This window comes from Bombus bifarius, unplaced genomic scaffold (genome assembly GCF_011952205.1).
Source record: "Bombus bifarius isolate JDL3187 unplaced genomic scaffold, Bbif_JDL3187 scf7180000008214, whole genome shotgun sequence".
Lineage (NCBI taxonomy): Eukaryota > Metazoa > Arthropoda > Insecta > Hymenoptera > Apidae > Bombus > Bombus bifarius.
In genome coordinates, this window is record NW_022884517.1 from 272,846 (window position 1) to 294,006 (window position 21,161).

Sequence of the window (21,161 nt, forward strand, 5' to 3'; positions counted from 1 at the left end):
TATTTTTTCTCATATCTCCTACATTAAATGTTATTAATTGCTTCATACTATGAAATGCGTCTTTTAGGGGTAATGCAGATAAATGAAATTAAAAGCTTTATATTTGAATATATTTAGCATTTTTTTAATACTTTATATTAGATAAATACTCTAATACTTTATATTACAATATTATTGAATATATTTTATTATATAATATCGCAATATGACTAGTGGAAAGTTATTTAACATAAATAAAGAAGCTAAACTACAGAAAAATTGCCTTTTCTGCGGTTAGGATGATTTTGAAATATGTTATAAAATATGTCATACTTTAAACAACTTTTTCCTACACATATAACCAGCGGTTAGTTCCAGCTTTTGAGATATATGCAAAAGCAGCTGGTATCACTACAGTGAATTCTGTCTATAATCGTACATCCATGACAGTGTATGCGTTTGGATGCTGGCCGCCTCATGATGTAATGTGACGGTTGGATGAAATAATATCTAATTCAAATCTAATTCTTGTCTTTTGTTTAGAGTTTATACAGGTTTATATATATGCGGCAACCAATACTAACGGATATGCTACTATAACTGTACAATTATAAGCAAAATTCATCATAATGGTACCAATAATTTTTTGCAAATGCCTGGGAAATTAAGGGCAACCGCCGGTTATATGTAGAGGACTTGTAAAGCTGTTCAAAATGTTAGGCTTTACAACATATTTCAAAATCATTAAAATCGGAGAAAAGGTAGTTTTTCTGGATATTGACTAGTTTTCTGTATGATTTATTAAATAGCGTAAATAAACATTGCATATTCTTCACTAAATCTGGTATTAAATATTTAACAAATGGGAGGGGAAGAAGTAAAGAAACTAATGTTGTTTAAGTCAAGAAGAATAGTTCATTTCTTAAAGATAACAATAATACAGAGTTTATATTTTTAATACTTACATTTACACATAATGTACAAGTGTTGTCTTATAACATTTAATAAAAAGAAAGAAATGAAATGGATAATTAAGAAATAAATAATGAAGATGATTTATGCAGTTTTAACATTACCTTTTCTATCACGATGATGTTGCTGTTGTGATTTTTATTGTTCTCGTTATAGTATTTATTGTTCTCTCTGTGATTCTAATGTGTCGTTCGTATTATCATATTGATTGGCCAAAACTGGTTCATCCACATTTAGGTTGTAAAGTTTGTTTTCTAGGTGCTAAAATAGATAAAATACAGTAAGACTACAAATGCGATTCCATTTGGTTGCCATCGCATTGCGATGGTGTGATATATTTTCTGACAAATTGCGTAAATGGATTAGCTTCGATGGTGACTTTTTGACCTATCACTTTTACGGTAATTTCTTCTGGTGTCAATTGCGATATATCTGATGATATTTGAAATTTATCCTTGTCAGCTTTTGATTAAACTTTTAAGGAATGGATGATGATTGTGATGATGATAATGATAATGACGACGACGACGATGATGATGATGGTGATGATGGCGACGATGATGACGACGATGATGACGATGATGATGTCATTTGCCGCGTCTATGCGGTTGACAGACGAAAACTTCTGCGTTTAGAGGATCAAGATCATTGAAAACATCATCTGCATCTACCGTCGTGCCAAAATGCTGATCCCAGAGGCGATGAGGTCGGTTTAGATCTTCCCACCAGTTGAAAAACAACATCGGTATTAGCGGCATTGCGTGATTATTTTCAATGTAAACTCACAATGTTGTTTACATTTGATTTAGGAATCTTCCCTCACTTTTCGAATATGAGTAATTTAAATGCTTCATCTACTAGGAAATTATTAGAATGTTTATTCTATGGAATTAATGTTAACATTAATTGTTAAGCACTAGTAGGTTAGGAAAACATTAATATTGTGCAATAAATATAAATTATTGTTGATTTACTTGCAACTAATAGTGCCGTAGTACTGTTATATCGTTCACACATGAATCAACCGGTGGCAGCCAAGCAGTTCTCTACATAACTTTATACTACGTATGTATTCGTTACGTACTAGCGAAAGTGATGGGAATACATACCACCACGCATTCAAGAAGATCCTAGAAAACACTAGATTGCCCTTGCCGTCGTCTTTTTATCAAACATCACTTCTATATAGCACACTTGCGCAAGATGATGTAAACACAGCTCATAGCTTTAACGATCCATGAACTGGTTCTTTAATGCACAAGGGTTCAGAGGCACTTAGACTCGAAATCGATTGCCTATTCATAAAATATGTAGAATTCATACGTATTTTGTATGATTGTACATATTCGTGTAATTTCGTGCAATCGAATATATTACGCAATACACACATAAGTAACTTGTTATGAGTCATAAACTTGATATATGTATGTATTTGATATGCTTTGTCATGAACTTGCGATTAGTCACGAGCAGTTTCGAATTCTTTGAAAATTTTAGATAGTAAGAAAAGCAATATGAGTTATTTATGTTTAAGTGTACAATATACGTATGTAAAATCCATGAAAATTTGTTTTAGTTTTAATTAGGTGTATTATCATTTTTGACGCTCATTAATATCAAAAGTAGTAGTGTTAACGGCGATGTATTTATCGTTCTATTTTATATTTACAAAAATGCAAATACAAATGTTCTTAATTTAGTTTACAAAACCATTTTTTTAATGAAATTTAACGCGATAAAAATACAAAACAACGTTTATATCTCCTGTAATTATTTAATTTAGTTCTAATATATTTCTCAGTAAGGCAGGAAAGAATAAAATAAAATACTTCTTTATCTTACAATTAGGAGCGTGCGGGTACCTAAGTTTATGGGATCGGGACGGATTGGTGAAATTCCGGTGGGATAGGGTGAGATCTAGCTAGAAAGTTTCTTTGGACTAAAATTTGACTCAGATACTTACGCAAGATATTGCGGGTACTTGTAAGCATGAGACGGCAATCTAAGCTCAGATCGGTTTATACGTAAACCTTAGATCAATAAATATCATACTTAATTATTTATAATCTTTTTATTTTAACTTTATACATAAAGTTGTACTTTATACATTATAATTGTTCTATATTTCCGGCTAACAACATTGCATCGTCAGCTAAATTATCATTAATGTTTGAACCTAACCTTCTTTTATACCTACCACACACACATACATAGATATACACATATCATAAATGCAGTCTCTATTCACCATGAAAATATTACATATCTAATTAAATTAATTAATTATTTACATATCTAAATAAATTTGCTCAAAACATTTCGCTAATATAAACACCAAATAAATACTCGAGATAGGAGCTACAAATAGTATCGAAGAATAAGGTAATAAAAATCGGTGTATCACTCGGTGCTGAGCTTTAATTTTCCTGCGCCTCCTCCTCCTTGTCCTTGTTTTCTTCGTTTCCTTCTTTCTGCATGTCGCATACAGACGGTTTACCGGTTTGCACGATCTTAATCACCCTTCCGCTATCCGAAGTTAATTTTTGCTTGCGTGGCACAATGATCGAAAGAATGCCGTCCGATGAAAGTTTCGAGGAAACTTGATCGATATCGCACTGTTCTGGAATTATGTATTTCCTCGTAAATTGTCTGGAGATCCAACCATGTTCATCTTCCCTTTCTTCATGACTTGCTTCAACAGTGACAAAACGGTCTACGACTTTAACATTGATTTCTTCGGGTGCGAATTGCTGCACGTCTAAATCCACACGGAATTTGTCTCTGTTAGCTAACACGGTTGATACACCCCCTTCTCCTTTATGCAGGAGTTCATCCCATGGCCTGTAGTATTTCATCGGAGTCTTTAAACCCGGTTTACGTGGTAGAAAATCGTACATACGCATAATTTTTGGAATCAGAATTTCTGGACTAATTCCAAGGAGCAAATTTTGATCTAAAATACGATGAGCACGTTCCAAATTTTCCCACCAATTGGGACAAAATAATTGTTCTAGAGACATTTAGATTCGTAGATTTCTGATTAATTCAAGTAAATTAGATTAATTGAGGTTCTTCAATTTTTCGTGATTTAATATTATTATAATCTCAATATTTGGTCGCTTTGTGATAGATGCACTAATACGATCACTGTTCAGAACAGACTGCAGTATTTTCCAACGTGACCGTAGCATGTAGGAAAAGCGCTCCAATCGAACGGACAAGCGTCTAGAAAATTTGCAAGCACGCGCAAAACGAAATTTGTTGAAGCTTGAACAAATAGGTGGATAATTATACAAATGACTCGAATCCAATATCTTTTTAGCCTTAATATTTAACCTCAGATAATTCTATATAAGTAGTGCCAAATCCATCAATTTATAATAGTTTTTAAATTATATTCTTTTACTATCAACAATTTCACTATCATTTCAGTAAAAGAATACCTCTGTGCAAATAAAATTGAATTATTAAGGAACATAAAAAAATTAACTAAAACGCAAAATATTTTTTAAGGATGTTTTGAAATAAAAAACTAAAAATAATAGATGCTATTTTGGGTGTGATCAACAGATGTAATGTAGGTACATATATACAATTAATAAAGTAGGATATAGTTCAACTGAAAAATAGTGACGTTTTGATTGTAATTTAAAATTTCTGAGTTAACCAGCATGTGGTGAAATTTTGTTGAAGATCCCAGCACCAGATCATTAAAATATCTCAATATAATAAGTATAAAACTGTGCTATTTTATCACATGTGACTAACTACATAAAATAAGTGCACTCTCATTAATAATATTAACTAATTAATTTTCTGTTCATGTTAGAAAATGTTCTTAATGGTAATTACAGTATGTATTATGTAAATGAAACATAAAACGTTAATATGAGCTATAAGAATATGCAATAAAAAAATATAGAGGTCTTTGAAAGCTTAAATGTAACCTTCATCAAATTCTCTAACGTTATTTCAAGGTCAAAAGTCATTGTGATATGTCTCTCTTGATACTATATAACTTTTATCTGAAACATTTTTTCGCATTTCTGATACTGAAATAATCACTTGTAGGTATTTGAAACGGACATGATGTACATATGTAGAAACGTTGCACAACATTGTGCGCGGTCAGTGTTTCCTTTAAGAATTCCTTCAGAAAATCGATACGAGTAGCCATTAGCATCACATGTATCATGAGAATGTCAAATTTAAATAAAGAATGATATTAATTTAAAAATATAAAACAATATATCAAACATGGTATAATTCATGCAAAAAGAATTTATTACAATAACATGAAATATTATCTTATAGTTTAAAAATTATTTCTATCAAATGAGAAACAAAAATTTGACAATGTACGTTACAAAATTTACGTAACTAATTTAATTTCCTTTATTCAATAATATATTCAATATTATATTATACATACCTCTCTATACATGTATATGTATTATTATAATATGTATATACAAATATACGCATGAATCATTATTCGGTTCGTTAATTAATATTTTCATTTTTAAATATAATAAGAATATATGTCTTTGTCATATAGAGATCACAAAGCTGATGCAACATTATCGAACTTTAACTAACTAGGTGTAACGAATAGGTTGATGCAATGTATCAGAAGTTTTAAATAGGCAGCACAAGATTATTTTAGGAATATTTACAGAAAGATGCATTACACGATATTAAATTATGTAAAATAAATTATGTACATGAAATCTACCATTTATTTCGCGCCAAAATGTTTTAAGTAAAAATACTTTACTTTTCGCTATCAACACTTCTATTTATATTATTAATTACTATAAGTTATTAAATCGATCAAAATATTGATCAACCTATATTTTGATAGAAGTTTCCAGAATTTTCGCGAAAAAAATTTGACTGCCGTTTCTATTATCCTCGCATGTGCAAAGTTCACATTGAGTATATATAGCATTGGGTTGCCGGCATGCGCTGTCAGTATACAAAGAGCGAGCAAGGAATACGCACGCGTTCTTGCTTCAATTGCAAAGTTAATTCTATCTTCATAGAAATATCGATAAACAGAAGAATTAAAAAATGAGAAGGGGAATAACATTAATTCCAAGATTGTTCTCCCACTGGTGGGAAGTGTTGGAGCGACCACATCAGTTATTTGATCAGCATTTTGGCAGAGGATTACGACCGGATCAACTTTTTTCTTCAGTATTTGAAAGACCATCTTTTAAATCATTTCCATACAGTTACTATCGATCATTGATAAATTGGGAACGAGACGAAGAATGTGGATGGTCCATAATGAAAAATGATAAGGACAGATTTCAGGTAATTCTCGACGTACGACAATTCAAACCAAAAGAAGTCGGTGTAAAAGTCGTTGACAACTTCATTATTGTAGAGGGTAAGTGTCTTTAAGATACATTTAATTAATATCCCGAATTTAAAAATGTTAAAAAGAAAATTATATATCGTTTGTCCCTTTTATGATGTAATATTAGCATCTATAGAAGTGACTGCTAACGAGTCTTACAAAAATTAGCTACAATTATTAATAATTGTTACGATATTGTTATAATTATATTAATAATTATATTAAGAGGTTTATAGAATGTTATTTTTACAGGAAAACACGAAGACAGAGCAGACGATCACGGTCTAATCTCCAGACATTTCGTTAAAAAATATTTAGTACCAGATCAATGTGATCCTGAAAGGGCTACGAGTACTTTGTCTACGGATGGTATTTTAACAATAACAGCACCGTTAAGGCCAGAAACTATTGAAAGCAAGCGAGAAAAAACCATTAAAATCGAACAAACGGGAAAAGCGATGGAAGACGACGAACTTCTGAAAATAAAGCAAAAGCAATAAAAGCAATCGATTTTGCATATATATCTAGTATTTTTACCTATTTTTTAGTGTGTGCAGATACTTATGAAAATATTTTTTTTATATGTATTAAGAATTTGAAAATTGTATATGAATAAATAATATATGTACGTACACATATACAAATTGTGTAATGCTTCTTAGCCACCTGTATCACTTGTATTCCTTATATTCGCTTGGACAATGTAATTAATCTTTCCAACTATTATAGAAAAAATAAATTTTTGTGTGGAATGAAGTTGAATCAGATAATATTATAGGCGATAGGAGTATGCTATGGCATCCGACTATGTCGTAACATAAAGGTTATACCAGATTTCGTTACGCTTATGCTTCACATCTTGTTGATTGTTATTCAGACATTGCAGAAGTATATGTACATATTTATAACAGTAACTTGGTTAGGTTTCTCCATTTTGGAAACAACAAAATCATTAAGTATCGAAATTTCTTTCAAGCAAGAAGATCGTGTCAAACACAGCTTCTTTTTGTTTCTAAACTAACATCGTGTAATTGAATTACGAAATATATAGAGAATTGAGATACAATGTTTATTATGTAATGTAATAGAAAGTTTATTTCATAATTTTATATTTACTAACAAAAGATATTGATATAAATTTCCAGCATTCCATAGTATAATATAGTGTTAAATGCAAGATAGATTACATTTCTAATTTATTTGTTAAATAAATAAAGCCAATAAAACACCCCAGAGAATGTGACGAGTTAGTTGCTTATCGTTACCTATCATTTTTTACGGATAAAGATAAAAAAACTATTTTATTATAAAATTTCTACACAATTACATATGACCTTAGAAAATATAAAAATGCATAAGACACAAAAGGCTTTCATAAAAAATAAAGAGAAGTGCACCGCTTTTAAAAATTGTATTATTTTAGGATTGAGGGTAGAATCAAGGTAATAACAATTAAAATGTGAAACTCGTGAGACTGATATAGTACTATTTACTTACAAATTTATTAACAAAAAAAAATATATATAAATTTTACATACTTGCAGATAATGCGTATCACATTCACATGTTTATGAAAATAATGCGTATCACGAAACGAAAATGAAGTATTTACTCGCAATACTTATTAACATAATTAGCTATTAATAATTTATGTTATTCATTAATATTCATATAACAATTAATGTAAATGCACCAACAAGAGTATAACAATGTTGTTCGTTATAGTTTATATATAACGATGAATACACCATTGTTATATTAAATAGGAAATATAATAAATGGTAGAACTTCACCATTAGAAATAGAATATGATAATAATGGAACTTTTAATTCTCCTCTTTTTCAGTTTGCTTCTGTTGTTGCTGCTTTGGTGGCTTCGTTTGCATTGCTGGCTTACCAGTCTGCTCTATCTTTATTACTCGTTCGTTTTCTACGTTTTTTTGATCCTTTCTTGGAGCGTTAATACTAAGGACACCATCTGCCGATAACTGCGATGTGACTTGATCGATGTCACATTGTTCCGGAATCAGATATTTTCTAACAAATTGACGAGAAATCCAGCCATGTTCATCGCGCTTCTCTTCATGTTTTGCGGTAACGATGACAAACTTGTCGACAACCTTAACGTCAATTTCGTTTGGTTCAAATTGTTGAACATCGAGGACGACTTGGAACTTGTCCTTATCTGCTTGAACAGTCGAGGTGCCTCTATCGTTGTTATGGAATAGTTCAGTCCATGGTCTGTTAACATAAGTATTCCTTTTTCGTGGTTGTAGATATAATCCCCATCGATTTGGCATTATTAATTGTTCCGGGTAGAGACCCAATCCAAAATTCTGATCTGGCAGACGATGCGGGCGATCCAAAGTTTCCCACCAGTCAGAAAACAGCAATGGTGCCAAAGACATTTTGCGATGATTTAGCTTGATTAGTGGTAATGTACTAAGATATGTAACAGGATACTCTTGTTTTATGAAATTTCGTTAAATTCGCTCAAGCTCGCGATCTTCACTGCTTAGTTGCTAACGAAACACTGACAAAGGCGTCGTCCACTGGCTGTATTTATCTGCGAGTGTGCGCAGAGCATAAGTAGTCACAACGTTTCAGGAGACTTCGAGAACTGTCCGACTGTTCAGCATTGTATATATGTTTTACTTACATATAACATAAGTAATACATATTATATATTGTATGTATACAATATTATACATACATACAATTACGCTAATAACCTATATCAACCCAGAAGTTCATATGTGTATTTACACATTAGAATGTATGTCAAAGTATAGAAAAAGAAAAATATGTTTTGATAAGAATTTTCTAGAATTTATAGACTATTCCTTCAATAGAAAATTATGATTTTTGCTTTACTTTTGTAAACATTTTTCATTTTTTTGAAATCGTAAACAGTTTTAAAGTCAAGTATAGAAATTTTATTACAAAACACTTTTTTAAGTTTGTTTCCCTACTATAAAAAATGATTAGTTTTCTTGAAAATGACATAATTCTTCATATTTTATCTTATATGTAATTTAATATTGGAATAGTGTATTATGGAAAATTGAGAAATTATTAAAATTTTGTATATTTTCATATAAATATGCTCGTTTTAAAAGAAATATATATTAGTAATTAATTACTTATTTAAGATATTCTTGTTAAACAGAAATTTTTTTAATTCATAAAACTTGATAATTGTTGAGTATTAATCAGTTTAATTTCATTAATTTGATTTATTTTGAATGTTAATTTGTTCTCATTTGATACGCGTTGTAACCGTTAACATAAAATTAAGGAACACTGGATTTGGAAGATTCCTTTAAATACGTTTGTAATGGAACTTCATTCAACGGAGCTGTCAATAGAATGTAAAAAGCGGTTAATTTCCAGGTAGGACTCTTAATAATAATTAAAGATATAATAGACTATTGTCCAAAAACTACATAATGGAGATAGAGAATTCGTGTCTGTTTAATTATATATTTATCGGAATAATATTTGATAGCATTTATAGCATAATAAGCTACATATAGCACAATTTTTGTGATACGATTAACAATAACATAAATTAAAGGCTTTACATACATTGTATACAAGAGTATCAAATGTCATATGTAATATCAATATAGAAGATACGCGAAGGTTCGAACTTGCAGCCTTTAATGTGTATTGCTAATCGCGCGTTATAAAATGTTCGCGCCCTTTCAGTCATTGAAATGACAGTGAGAATACTTTTAAATATTTCTTATATTATTTAAAATTATACACATTTTAGTCAGACGTCACATATATTGAGTCATCGTGTTTTCCTACATGTTAATTCCTTTTTTTGTGCTTGGAAAATTCAACTTCCAGAAAATTTTATACATTTCTCGATTACTGTTCGCCCCCCTCCACTATGTTTTCGAACCATACAAATATGTATATATGTATTCGCGCGTAACTTCGATTGAATTTGAAAGAAACTCTTGGTCTCGGTAATCTCAGTGTTAGTCTTTGACACTTGTTGACATACATAAATATGTATGTATTTTATTGTGTTCAAAGAGTAAGAGTGAGAGCAATTATTAAATCTCTTACAAATCAAGAAAAGGAAGTAAAAATTTGAAGTGGCAAGATTATATTTTAGAGGTTAAAATAGAAGTGGAATAATGTTAATGCTACCGATGCTATTCTCCAACTGGTGGGTAGGTTTGGAAAGACCCCAGTGTATTTTTGATCAACATTTCAGACTCCCATTGAGTTCTGATTTGCCAATGCCTTTAGTTCCTTAGGGTGCTGACGTTTTGGTGATAAGACCTCGCTGCCGAGGTTTTCAAAGATTCCAGCCATATGAGAGAGACGTAGATTGCAAATCTAGTGGAATATCTACTGTACAAGCTGATAAAAATAAATTTCATGTTACCCTGGACGTTCAACAATTTGTTTCAGAAGAAGTAATTGTAAGGGTTGTGGGAGGGAATGTAGCGGTTGAAGGTAAACATGAAGAAAGACAAGATGAGCATGGATTTATCTCGAGACAATTTGTACGAAAATACCTTGTGCCACAACAATGCAATGTCAATCAATTAAAATCAAGTTTGTATTCTGATGAAGTCTTGATGATTAATGCACCAAGGAAGGAACTTAACCCACAGTCAAAGAATGAAAGAATCATAAAAGTTCAAATTATAGGGCAACCAGCTTTGAGAAAAGTCAAATCTAGCTGAAATACGAAAGAAAAATCAAGTTCAGAAGAACTCTGTACCACAGAGAAGACAAGAACATACAGTAAAGGTTATTTAAGAAGATAATTTAATATAAAATTGATTGGATTATAGTGAAAAATGCCTATTCTTTTACAGTATTGTGTGATTTAATCAGCTACATAAGTTCGAAGCATCTTTATTCGTTTCGTGCTAGTCAATAGAATATTTAGATATTCTCGTTTTGTCTAATTCCTTACTCTTTTCATATAATCATAATTTGAATCTGTATATTTTAAATAAGTGCCAAGCTAGTTATAAAAATATGTATCTATAAAATAAATTGAGAAGAGGTCCAGTGTAAGAGGTAGCTATGCCACAATTGTAGTATCGTGAGATATCAGGACTTTTGTGAAAATTTGTCTCACTAGAAATTGCATAATTAAGATTACAATTTTTTAATTTAAACAATGATATAAAAGTAATGTATCTGGCTTAATGTTATATTTTTTATTTTATTTTCTATGTGCCTAAATGTGAAAATTGGATTAAAAAGTAACTACATAAAAGCTATTTTAGTTATATCAAAAATTACAGCGCAGGTAGGAATTTTGCTATGTAGTTATATATGAACGGATAATAAACAAATACCAAGAAATTTCAAAATTAATAAAAACTTTTTCCACCTTTTGTGGCATAGCTCCCTCTTGCACTGAACCGCTTAATTTTCCCTATTGTCACATTTTCATGTACTATTTAAGATTCATCTTTCATAAAGCATTTTTTAAAAAATTAAGCTACTCTTTTTGTATAACTATGAATTTTTAAATTTCCCTTCCCTTCCCTTAAACATAAATCATATTTAAAGTGTAATTTATACCTTGATAATTTTCATAAATAAATACAACACATCTATAAAATATCAATTTTATTAAAGTTTTGATACAATTCATTATATACATCTATTATATATGTGATAAAAATATAAAAATATAAAAGTTAACACTTGCTTTGTTAAATATATATTTAAAAGGCAGTTTTTTTTTTTTTTGAAAAATGGACGGAATCTTACATACAAAAATTTTTCCTCATTGATTATTTAAAAAGACAGCAATCTATATGTTTTATATATAAAGATAGTTACTCTTTATATTTAAATGATTATTTACACTATATACAGCAATTTACTACTTAGATTTATTGCATGTAAACGCTAATCGAAGTAAATAGACTGAATTTAATTTTCCAAAAAAGAGCCAATAAATTTATGATACAAATTTAATATTTAGAACACATTTTGCGTTGCAAATTGTTGTATTATAATACCCAAAAGTAATAATACTGTTGATACAGTAATACTATCAGCATTGTTACATCTATGGTCAAAGTAACAAAAACACCATGTTACTTCATCATAATAGTCTCTATGAATATCTAATTGCCAAATAGAATTATTTACATAGTGTCCCAATTGAACATCCTTTGCAGCTGGTCGGCAGCCTTCATACCGATCAGCTGGAATATCTTTTCTAAAGCTACGAACAGAACTTAAACAATCGCGTGTTATCATGGTTTCAGCTGAAATATATATTAGAAATATAATTAGAATATTGATAATAAATTTATTTTTAGTTGTATCTAAGAATACGATACATATATGAAAAAGAAATTACCTCCTTTTCTCTCAATAATTTTTATACATTTATCATCATATTCTGGACAAGTTTCTCCCCAGTACCATAGCCAATTTAAAGGAGTGCCACACCCAGGTTGATTACTATTACATCTGTAGCAGTATAAACTGTCTCCTAAAATATAATGTATATTATAAAAATAATATCAAAAACTAGATTAACCATACTCTTTACACAATGATAAATTTAACTGATTTAATTTTACCTTTATTAATAAGTACAGTCAATAAGACAGCAACAAGGAACATTCGTTTATTCATTTTTGTAATGTAATTGATACGAAAATTTTCGATCTAAGGCGTTTTCGATATCAAATTGATAGATTTATTACTTTGATGCTAATCTATGATATGTAATACAATAATATATAACAAGTATCTTAAATGTTACTGGAATGACGCCAACAATAATATTTACTGATACTAGCTATACTTTCTTAACATCTTTATGTATTCTGTATGTATATGTACATGACATATTCTGTTAACCTAGACCTAGGATATATGTTGGTAACTCTGTTGGTGTCACAATGACACTTTTTGTAAGATTCTAGTGATTTTGTGTATAGCTTACACCTGGTGCTTTTTTATTTTCAGTATATTTTCTTTAAAATCATTGTATTTAAATTGTTGCATCATATATGAAACTATAATATTTTTAATAATTATTTGTTTTAAGCCAATACTATTTTATTTTGTTACAATATTTCTTCGTTAATGAATTGACAGATTTGTCATAAATGAAGTATCGGTCATGGTTACGTAAACAGGTTTGAACACTCCTAAACCGGAAACATAGAAGAAATCGTCTAAAGATTGAGTCGTACAAAATTAACATGGAAGACAAGAAAGGTCTCATTCTGCGCATGCGCAACATATGTATGTATGTATATATATAGATACCATGAGTGGTCAGCAGAGACAGAGACACTTTAATCATCTCTGTCTGCCTCGCAAGGACGAGAACCTTGCTGTCCTCCATGTTGATTTTTCATGACTCAATTTTCAGATGGTTTTTCCTAGTGAATGTCGAGATCTGTTTATATTTTCGTGCAGTGAATTACAGGTCTATAACGACGAGGTGCAGAATAGACGTGATATACAATATGCAATGCATTTTCGTATCTCACATTATAGAGGTCATTTGTTCCTTAACATTTTTCTATCGCATGCGATGTTATCGATTCAGTACAATATTGGTTTGAATTGGAACTAAAGTTTTCTATGTGACTTACTGTCCGTAGAATATATGTATGTAATTCTCTCAGCGATGGTAGTTTTGAACAATTCCTTCAAATTCTGTAAGAAATACTCATGAGTAGAATCAACGCACGAAATGCTTGAAAGTAGAAAAATATTTGCGTGAAAAACATATAAAAGCGTAAGAAGTTCTCTACATTTTGAACTGATGGTAAGCGAGTAAGAAGCTGTCCGGTAAGTGGGGACCTCTGGCTTAGAAATATTAATATCAAATCTTTTATTATGTATTTCTTTCAATTCTATTTAATTAAAATTAAAGTGCCTTCGTTTTGAAATCAAAGAACAAGTGTTTTGCGCAACGATTCTATATATTGAATACTGTATTTTTTAAGTTTAGTTCTATAATTTGTAATTAAAAATCTTGTGAAAATAACTGTAGTATTTAATATTTCAGCATGTTTAGAAAAATTGCAATTTTTATTTTAATTTTATGTTATGAGGCAATTATTAATTTATTAATTACCAAAAACGTAAGAGCTTGCAAATATGTTTAATGTATTCTTCGATAGGAATACTTATTTCAATATATCTCTCAAAATAAATTAATATATATATATATATATATATTGTTACGACCGTTCGCGGAGAGACGCGGTCGCGAGGAAAACGCGTCAGCGAGAGGCGTAAATTCTCGCTACGATTCGGTGAATCGACGCCGCGAAGTAGTCGTTCCCCTGTTTCGGTTAAGATAATAGAGGTGGTTGAATGAATATGACACAGTAGAGTAAGTTATATTTCACCGTTTATTTCAACAACTTATAACGAAGGCAGTTACGCTGGTGCGTATGTACGAGATGAGTGAGTGACTGATCTACGGGTGTGTATACCCGGTTAAAGGATGTTGACCGTTCGAAGGATGTAAAATCAGTACTGTCTTGGGAGACGATGATGTGTCGGAGGAAAGCTAAGGATGGGTGTGTCTAGCGCACGGGACCATCGGATTTGTTGGTGCCGATGTTAGTGAAGAGAGTGAGGGAAATAGGCTTCGTCGTTAATTGGTTAAACGAAGGGTCTTAACCGCCCTCGAGAGAAAGTGGTTAGTAGGAGGAAAGTTGCATCATACGTGAGAAAAACTAACTTTCCCTTGTCCAGCCGTGGTAGACAATAGTCTTTAGAAATTCTTCCGAAACCGACGTTTCTTTGGTTTGAAGGACCTTTTCTAAGAAATCTATGAGATTTATGGAAGGTACTTGAAACTATGGAGGATACGCTGCAAGTATCCGGTGACATCTGGTTGCCATATTGCCCGCGGTGTGTGGCCTGGGCTAGGTAGAGTGTTACGCGACGTAGCATATATATATTAATTTATATATATTAATTTATTTATATTAATTTATTTATATTAATTAATATATTAATTTATATTAATTTATATATATTAATTTATATATATTAATATATATTTATAATTATATATATATATATATATATATATATACATAAATTGATGATTTTGTATACTCTGTATACTGCATTAATAACTATTAAGATATGAACATAACTAATGTCTTGGGTTACGAGACTCGTGCAAATCTAAGAGAATAAACAGGGAGGAAATGCGGTATCTTGCTGCCATTCTTGCTGTTGGAATTGGTGGCACTATATTACGATCGTAGGATATCGTTTAGAGAAGTCCTCATTGTCGCCGAACGAGATCTCCGGATTTTGTCCTTATCCTCGGACAACCGGCGAAAACTTTCACGATAAACTTGACGGGAATGTCCTCGAACCGCTGCTTCTGTCCCTGTTACCTCTCCCCTATCACCGTTGCTTGCCGCTTCCGTCACAATCGACCATCGGTGGGGTTTTCCCTTCGAACACTGGAAACGCGATTTCGTAATCTCGAAGAAAGTATATGTATAGTTGCACCTTCTTCCTCCTTGCATCGTTTCAGATACCAAGATATAGATACGGAACGGGACCAAAGGTTCGAAGCGGAGAAAATATGCGAGAGACCGAAGAGTACGAGATATCTCATGGATTCTGAGAGTAATCGCCCGAGGCGTTCAACCAATTAGCTAACTCCACGGTACTTCACCCTCGAAACCGCTAACGAAGAACCTAAGCGAAGGAAGAAAATCGAGAGGATGGAGGGAAATCCAGATATTCCTTGCGAGCTGGATCCTGGTTACTGCGTGGATTCGCCCGCGGCTCATCCCGCCGTTACGACTGCCCTCTCTCAGAACGTATGCCATCCCCGCATCATGTTTTGCTCGTTTTTACTTGCCCTCCTGTTTATTTTGGTAAGTGTCTCACAATCAACTGGATTTCGATTACCGATTCTATCATCGAACTGCGAAGATTACACGTGATACAGCTGACTTATAGTTGTCAAACCAGTTTCTAATCCAGAAACCAGAAAACCAGTTTCTATTTCGAGGACTAAATATTGCTAAATTGAAATCATTAACTAGTAGTATCAATTTTTGCTTAAAATTTTTTAAATTTCAACTTGAAGCTTCTTATAAAAAGTTTCTTTAGACAATTTTTTGTTTTGTGGCGGAATAGATGTTTCACGACCACATTTCTATTCTGCTTACACTTCGGTAGGTAAAGGTCCCATATCGCGCAGTATGCTCATTTGTTTTCTCATATTTACTTATGTTTCAAAATTAGTCAAGGGAAATGTTTAGTTTCCCTAATGAGATATTTCGCCTTTCACTTATTTGTCGCTGATGCGAAACTTTTAGTTCGAAATATACTTATTTTGAGTACAAATTTTGTTCCCATGTCCATGTATTTACTTGCTGCGAAGCACAAAGCAACTACTGCACAATAGACGCAGAAATTTGTCCCATAAACAGATATGCCAAGATGAATAAATTCAAAGGACTTAATGAAATAATAAAGACGGTGTGCATATTAAATTGGATACAGAAATTATTCAATTCGTTTCATAAACACATAGTGAAAAAACACAATGATTCTGTAATTCTTTGTGAATATTTCATAATTCATATTTTTTAAATTCGTAGTATCATCATTGTTCGAGTTTATCCATTAAAAAATTGTTAATTTATATGAAATCTTCTCTTTTTCCTCTTTTACGAATCTACAATACAATCAAAGAGTAATGTTACCGCATGCATCAAACTTCGACTTCGATTGGAATCATTTCGATCTTTTCCCCTTTGTTTTTCCTCCTTATTTTCCCGGAAGTTCAGGCCGCAGAACGTAAAGGGTAGTTCAACGAGATCGCTAAGTTTCCATCTTGGTTGCCATTTAGAGCTTTGAAAAGTGCCTGAAGCAGCGAAACCGGTAGACAAGCTACTCCAATGGAAAGAAGAGGGGGACGAAAGAAAGAGTGGGAAACAAAATAAGAAAAGTTTAAAATAAAGCAGAGATATAAATATAAAAGTTGATAATTAGAAATCAATATGTAACAATTATACGAAGTAAGGATAATGAGTATTAGTTTTGATAAATAGAATACAGATAGTAGCATAAGAAAATATAAATAATGCTAGGTCAGAATTACAAAATTGCTATTAAATAAAATTGATTTTTGTTTTTGATATGTCAACTTCGATGTAACTTCAACTCGAATGCAGGTTACGTTTCGCGCGAATCCGGCCACCTTGTCACGGCGCGTTTATCAGATTCTTGTTTATCGAAGCCTTGAGTAAATTGGCTTGGAAGGTGGGCACTACTCGGTCGCGGAGAGATTTATGGTTACCACTAACTTCCATGGAGTTTTCCACGCAGAGTGGCAGACTGGTGTCGGAAACGCGATGCTCTCACGTCGTTCGCAACGTGACGGCATAACTTTGCATAGACCGATATGTATGAGCCACCTACGCGTCATCCGTATGTACAAACACTTCCAGTCGAATCTTGTGATCGAGATAAGGCGTTCGGTTTCGAGCACGAAGCACGACTCGTTGGCATCCACATCGCAAGATAAGTTACGACGCGAATACGAAAGAGTCGCTTCTCTGCAAATTTATAGGGAATCGTCTTCTTCTTCCTCTTATCGAGACAACTTGTGTAAATGCACCAACACGCTAGAATCGACTCGATCACGCGCCAGAACGTTTGTTCACGTCGCGTCGCAACATGTGGAAATTTTTAATTCGCCTGTGTCATGCTATATTTGTTGAATGCCGGCGAGCAACAAAGTCGATATAGATTCTGTTGAGGTTATTCGGTGTGTAAACAGAGAAAACACGTGGATAAATTGTAAGGTAGAAAATATATTTAAATAGAAGTGTAATAAGTAAAAATACAATTTGAGCTGGTCCAGATCCGCACGCTAGCTGTGTTACCTAATAACTGAAAAAAACCCCGAAGCCAACGTCGCCTGTCTACTGTTTATGGCCTGACTTCGTCGCAGTCTTTTGTCTACACGCTGTCGATGGCTTCAGTGCTTGAGAAAACTAAAAAAGACCAGATGTAGAGTTTTCTTAGAAGTGGTAACCACTTCAACAGATTCATCGATAATTATATGTTCGAAAGGAGTGAGCGACCTAATTCAGCTCCGGTTTCGATGACATTTTCCTTTTTTTTAATTTCCTTCTTCCTTTATCTGGTCAGTGAGGTTTTTCTCGTTAGAAACAATGAACAAACTCGCTCCAAATGATCGAAAAATTACTGCGTGTTTGCGTGCGTAATATGTATTGATAAATGTATACAATGTTTTCCAGCGATTCGTAACGAACGATTCGCTATTTTTTCTTTTGCACCATTTTCGACGTGACATTGGAGTGTATAAAAATTGGAACTGTATGTAACTACCCTCATTTTGGTATTTGGCGAGATATTTAGTTTTACGAATAATTCATAGTATAAAATTACAGACGTAGATACTGGACTGAATTAATTTACATGTAGGTTACTTTTTCTATTTTTTAATTTTCTCGGAACTCGTTAAATCCTTCTCACACGAACTCTAATATGCAGCAATTCCTCAGGGAAAGTAAATTTACGTTTCCTTATGTACTCGGCATGTAAATCTTGACCTCGAAACAATTTCGAACTTAAAGCTGGTTCGCGAATGCAAATACCTCGCAATTGGGTGAACGGTATTCCATGGTAGAAATTGACTTTTGTCATTTTTATTGAATCGAAGCATCTCTACCTATCTAGCACGAAACATAGTACAGAAAAGTTAAACGCGGAACATTACGCGTGAATTTTTAATATACTTCTGCGGTATATTATACTAAAATATTAAGAATCTTTGACAGTTTGCTTGGGTTATGTTGATTATTTATCTTGTACTTTGAATTTCGTTGGATAATTCAATCGCGTGAGAAAGCGTCAGAAAGTATGTTGTACGTAATTATGCAGGCTTGAGCAAGCTCGTAAATTGTTACAAGCTGCCTTTTTGGAAAGTATAGAGGTAGCAAGAGATCAAACATCTTTGTACGTAAGGATTAATAAATTTTTAAATTACCTTTGTCTGCTATAATGTGACCTATGGTTATCCATAAACGGACAGTGTTAACAATATTAATCGCTGTTAATCCATCCTACGGTTCAATTAATCTTCAAATAATTGACATTGAGTGCATGTAAATTTCCCGATCGCTTATAAATTCTATCAGTAACGATTCCCATGCTGGGAACGGGCCGGCAGAACAAAATTTCTAGGTCGCCTCAATATTATTCCCTCTCTCGCGCGTAATTTACGCATATCGATGTACCGATGCAATTTTTTCCGGCCTCTCTTTTTTCCTCTACTTTTTTAGCTCTCGTTCGTTCATGATCACGGAATTTCTCGTAGATTTAAAAAATCCACTGTTACGTTGCCGAACGTTTCATCCGGTGTACAAAACGCTCGTAGTTTCGCATCTATCGACTATCGACACGCGTACACGCCCATCTCCTCTCACCCCTTTATACACGTGCGCGCTCGCGTGTGGAAAACGGAGATGCGGCTCACACTGTCATTTATTTCGTTCTGCGTACGTACGCTAGGTTTCCAACGTATAAAAAAAGCCCTTTAACACGGGTGCAGTTGAATTTGGTTTTAGCTGGTGTACTACGTACGCGACAGAGGGCAGGGGCAAGGGAGAGAGTTGAAACGTGCGTGTGTTCAAGATACGTTGGATATCGGTATTGAATGCGATGTTCATACCTCCGTACTCCTCGATAGTACTTTTCCACGCATCGCATCGTTCGGAGATAGAATTTCGATTTGCTATACATACGTGTACTATATATATAGCTGTGAAAAAGAAGAATGCGCGAATTGGGCCACTGGACCAATACTGCGTGTTCTACCTATTCTATCGGCTGCTTCTCTTTCTTTGTCTCCGATCCCTTTGCTAGATGATACATTGTTTTATTCTTTGAGTTGCTTAATTTTCTTTTCCGTTTCGATCCGTTTTAGAGTCGACGGATTGTCAATCTGTTAATGCATGCCTATCGTTGATCACGATTTAAACGAAAATGGAAAGATTACGTTCGATGTTTGAATATTTCAGAACAGCGTATTTGGAAAAGTGTCTACATATGCGCACATATTTTTGTTCGGAGATGTATATGTTACATAGTAGCACTTCAACAGGCGATATGTTTTTCAAGATAAAATAGCAGAATGTGCAATTTTTCTCACCGGCTTTAGTTTGCGAGAGATGTTGAAAACACGCAGCTAGTGCATGCACTTGGTTAAAGTTCAGTTCAATAGTTTTCGAAATGGTATAGAAATACGTCTGTCACGTCTACATATTATTGAGATAAAATCTTAATGATGTCAGAAGTCATGGTGCATCTGAAAGATACATGTAAAATGTTTTTTTAAATATCTTTAAATAAACATATCACGTCAACAATTAATCAATTTTCTTGGAAATAGTCATAATTTTTTCGTATTGAAACCGGTTATCTCTGTGAACAGTTATGGAAATTCAAAGAGGAAGAAATTTTCGACAAATTCCTAACGACAAATCAATTACCGCTGATGTAATCGTAAGCATTGAAAACAAGTCTCCGTATGTTAGTAATCGACCAAATTTTCACTTGTTTTCTGTATTAGCTAGATTAATTGTAATTCGAATTCGATGTCGGAATGCGCGTAATCCTTTTGGGACACATAATGCGTGCTGATGTACGATTGAAAACCGTAAATTAGCGATTTGCAGACAATTGTCGTGTTCCTCGCTGTTTTCCTTTTTTTCGGGAGTGGTAGAAGAAAGGAGAAAAAGCGAGTGCGACCATTGTTCGATGAAAATTCTCTCATGTTTCGCAATCGTATCGAAAT

At 32.7% G+C, this 21,161-nt stretch overlaps 6 protein-coding genes across 6 annotated transcripts; 2 read left to right on the forward strand and 4 right to left on the reverse strand.

The window, feature by feature from the left end:
• Window positions 1-880: 880 nt before the first annotated feature.
• Window positions 881-1,917, reverse strand: LOC117211036. The gene is made up of 2 exons (XM_033454594.1): window positions 1,623-1,917; window positions 881-1,212 (listed from the first exon to the last, which is right to left on the reverse strand). Exons 1-2 carry the CDS (start codon window positions 1,707-1,709, stop codon window positions 1,111-1,113), a joined length of 189 nt encoding a protein of 62 aa, XP_033310485.1. The 5' UTR covers window positions 1,710-1,917; the 3' UTR covers window positions 881-1,110.
• Window positions 1,918-3,044: 1,127 nt separating this feature from the next.
• LOC117211035 (protein lethal(2)essential for life-like) lies at window positions 3,045-4,426 on the reverse strand. Its single transcript, XM_033454593.1, has one exon. The coding sequence runs from the start codon at window positions 3,969-3,971 to the stop codon at window positions 3,369-3,371; it is 603 nt and encodes a 200-aa protein (XP_033310484.1). The 5' UTR covers window positions 3,972-4,426; the 3' UTR covers window positions 3,045-3,368.
• A 1,478-nt stretch (window positions 4,427-5,904) lies between these two features.
• On the forward strand, window positions 5,905-6,835 carry LOC117211028 (protein lethal(2)essential for life-like). Its single transcript, XM_033454579.1, has 2 exons — window positions 5,905-6,346; window positions 6,569-6,835. Exons 1-2 carry the CDS (start codon window positions 6,025-6,027, stop codon window positions 6,814-6,816), a joined length of 570 nt encoding a protein of 189 aa, XP_033310470.1. The 5' UTR covers window positions 5,905-6,024; the 3' UTR covers window positions 6,817-6,835.
• Window positions 6,836-7,799: 964 nt separating this feature from the next.
• LOC117211027 (protein lethal(2)essential for life-like) lies at window positions 7,800-8,866 on the reverse strand. The gene has a single exon (XM_033454578.1). It carries the CDS (start codon window positions 8,722-8,724, stop codon window positions 8,143-8,145), a length of 582 nt encoding a protein of 193 aa, XP_033310469.1. The 5' UTR covers window positions 8,725-8,866; the 3' UTR covers window positions 7,800-8,142.
• A 1,604-nt stretch (window positions 8,867-10,470) lies between these two features.
• Window positions 10,471-11,800, forward strand: LOC117211018 (protein lethal(2)essential for life-like). Its single transcript, XM_033454572.1, has 2 exons — window positions 10,471-10,506; window positions 10,594-11,800. Exons 1-2 carry the CDS (start codon window positions 10,471-10,473, stop codon window positions 11,026-11,028), a joined length of 471 nt encoding a protein of 156 aa, XP_033310463.1. The 3' UTR covers window positions 11,029-11,800.
• Window positions 11,801-12,103: 303 nt separating this feature from the next.
• On the reverse strand, window positions 12,104-13,166 carry LOC117211037. Its single transcript, XM_033454595.1, has 3 exons — window positions 12,904-13,166; window positions 12,678-12,812; window positions 12,104-12,582 (listed from the first exon to the last, which is right to left on the reverse strand). Exons 1-3 carry the CDS (start codon window positions 12,956-12,958, stop codon window positions 12,290-12,292), a joined length of 483 nt encoding a protein of 160 aa, XP_033310486.1. The 5' UTR covers window positions 12,959-13,166; the 3' UTR covers window positions 12,104-12,289.
• Between the last annotated feature and the right edge of the window lie 7,995 nt (window positions 13,167-21,161).

Excerpts from the sequence above, each read along its gene's own strand:
- LOC117211037 (XM_033454595.1), bottom strand. The coding sequence starts at position 12,958 with ATGAATAAACGAATGTTCCTTGTTGCTGTCTTATTGACTGTACTTATT. Across the intron at positions 12,813-12,903 it reads GACTGTACTTATTAATAAAG|GAGACAGTTTATACTGCTAC; the intron begins GTAAAATTAAAT and ends ATTATATTTTAG. Across the intron at positions 12,583-12,677 it reads AATTATTGAGAGAAAAGGAG|CTGAAACCATGATAACACGC; the intron begins GTAATTTCTTTT and ends TATATATTTCAG.
- LOC117211035 (XM_033454593.1), bottom strand. The coding sequence starts at position 3,971 with ATGTCTCTAGAACAATTATTTTGTCCCAATTGGTGGGAAAATTTGGAA.
- LOC117211028 (XM_033454579.1), top strand. The coding sequence starts at position 6,025 with ATGAGAAGGGGAATAACATTAATTCCAAGATTGTTCTCCCACTGGTGG. Across the intron at positions 6,347-6,568 it reads CAACTTCATTATTGTAGAGG|GAAAACACGAAGACAGAGCA; the intron begins GTAAGTGTCTTT and ends TTATTTTTACAG.
- LOC117211027 (XM_033454578.1), bottom strand. The coding sequence starts at position 8,724 with ATGTCTTTGGCACCATTGCTGTTTTCTGACTGGTGGGAAACTTTGGAT.
- LOC117211018 (XM_033454572.1), top strand. The coding sequence starts at position 10,471 with ATGTTAATGCTACCGATGCTATTCTCCAACTGGTGG. Across the intron at positions 10,507-10,593 it reads TGCTATTCTCCAACTGGTGG|GGTGCTGACGTTTTGGTGAT; the intron begins GTAGGTTTGGAA and ends TTAGTTCCTTAG.
- LOC117211036 (XM_033454594.1), bottom strand. The coding sequence starts at position 1,709 with ATGCCGCTAATACCGATGTTGTTTTTCAACTGGTGGGAAGATCTAAAC. Across the intron at positions 1,213-1,622 it reads ATCAGCATTTTGGCACGACG|CACCTAGAAAACAAACTTTA; the intron begins GTAGATGCAGAT and ends TATCTATTTTAG.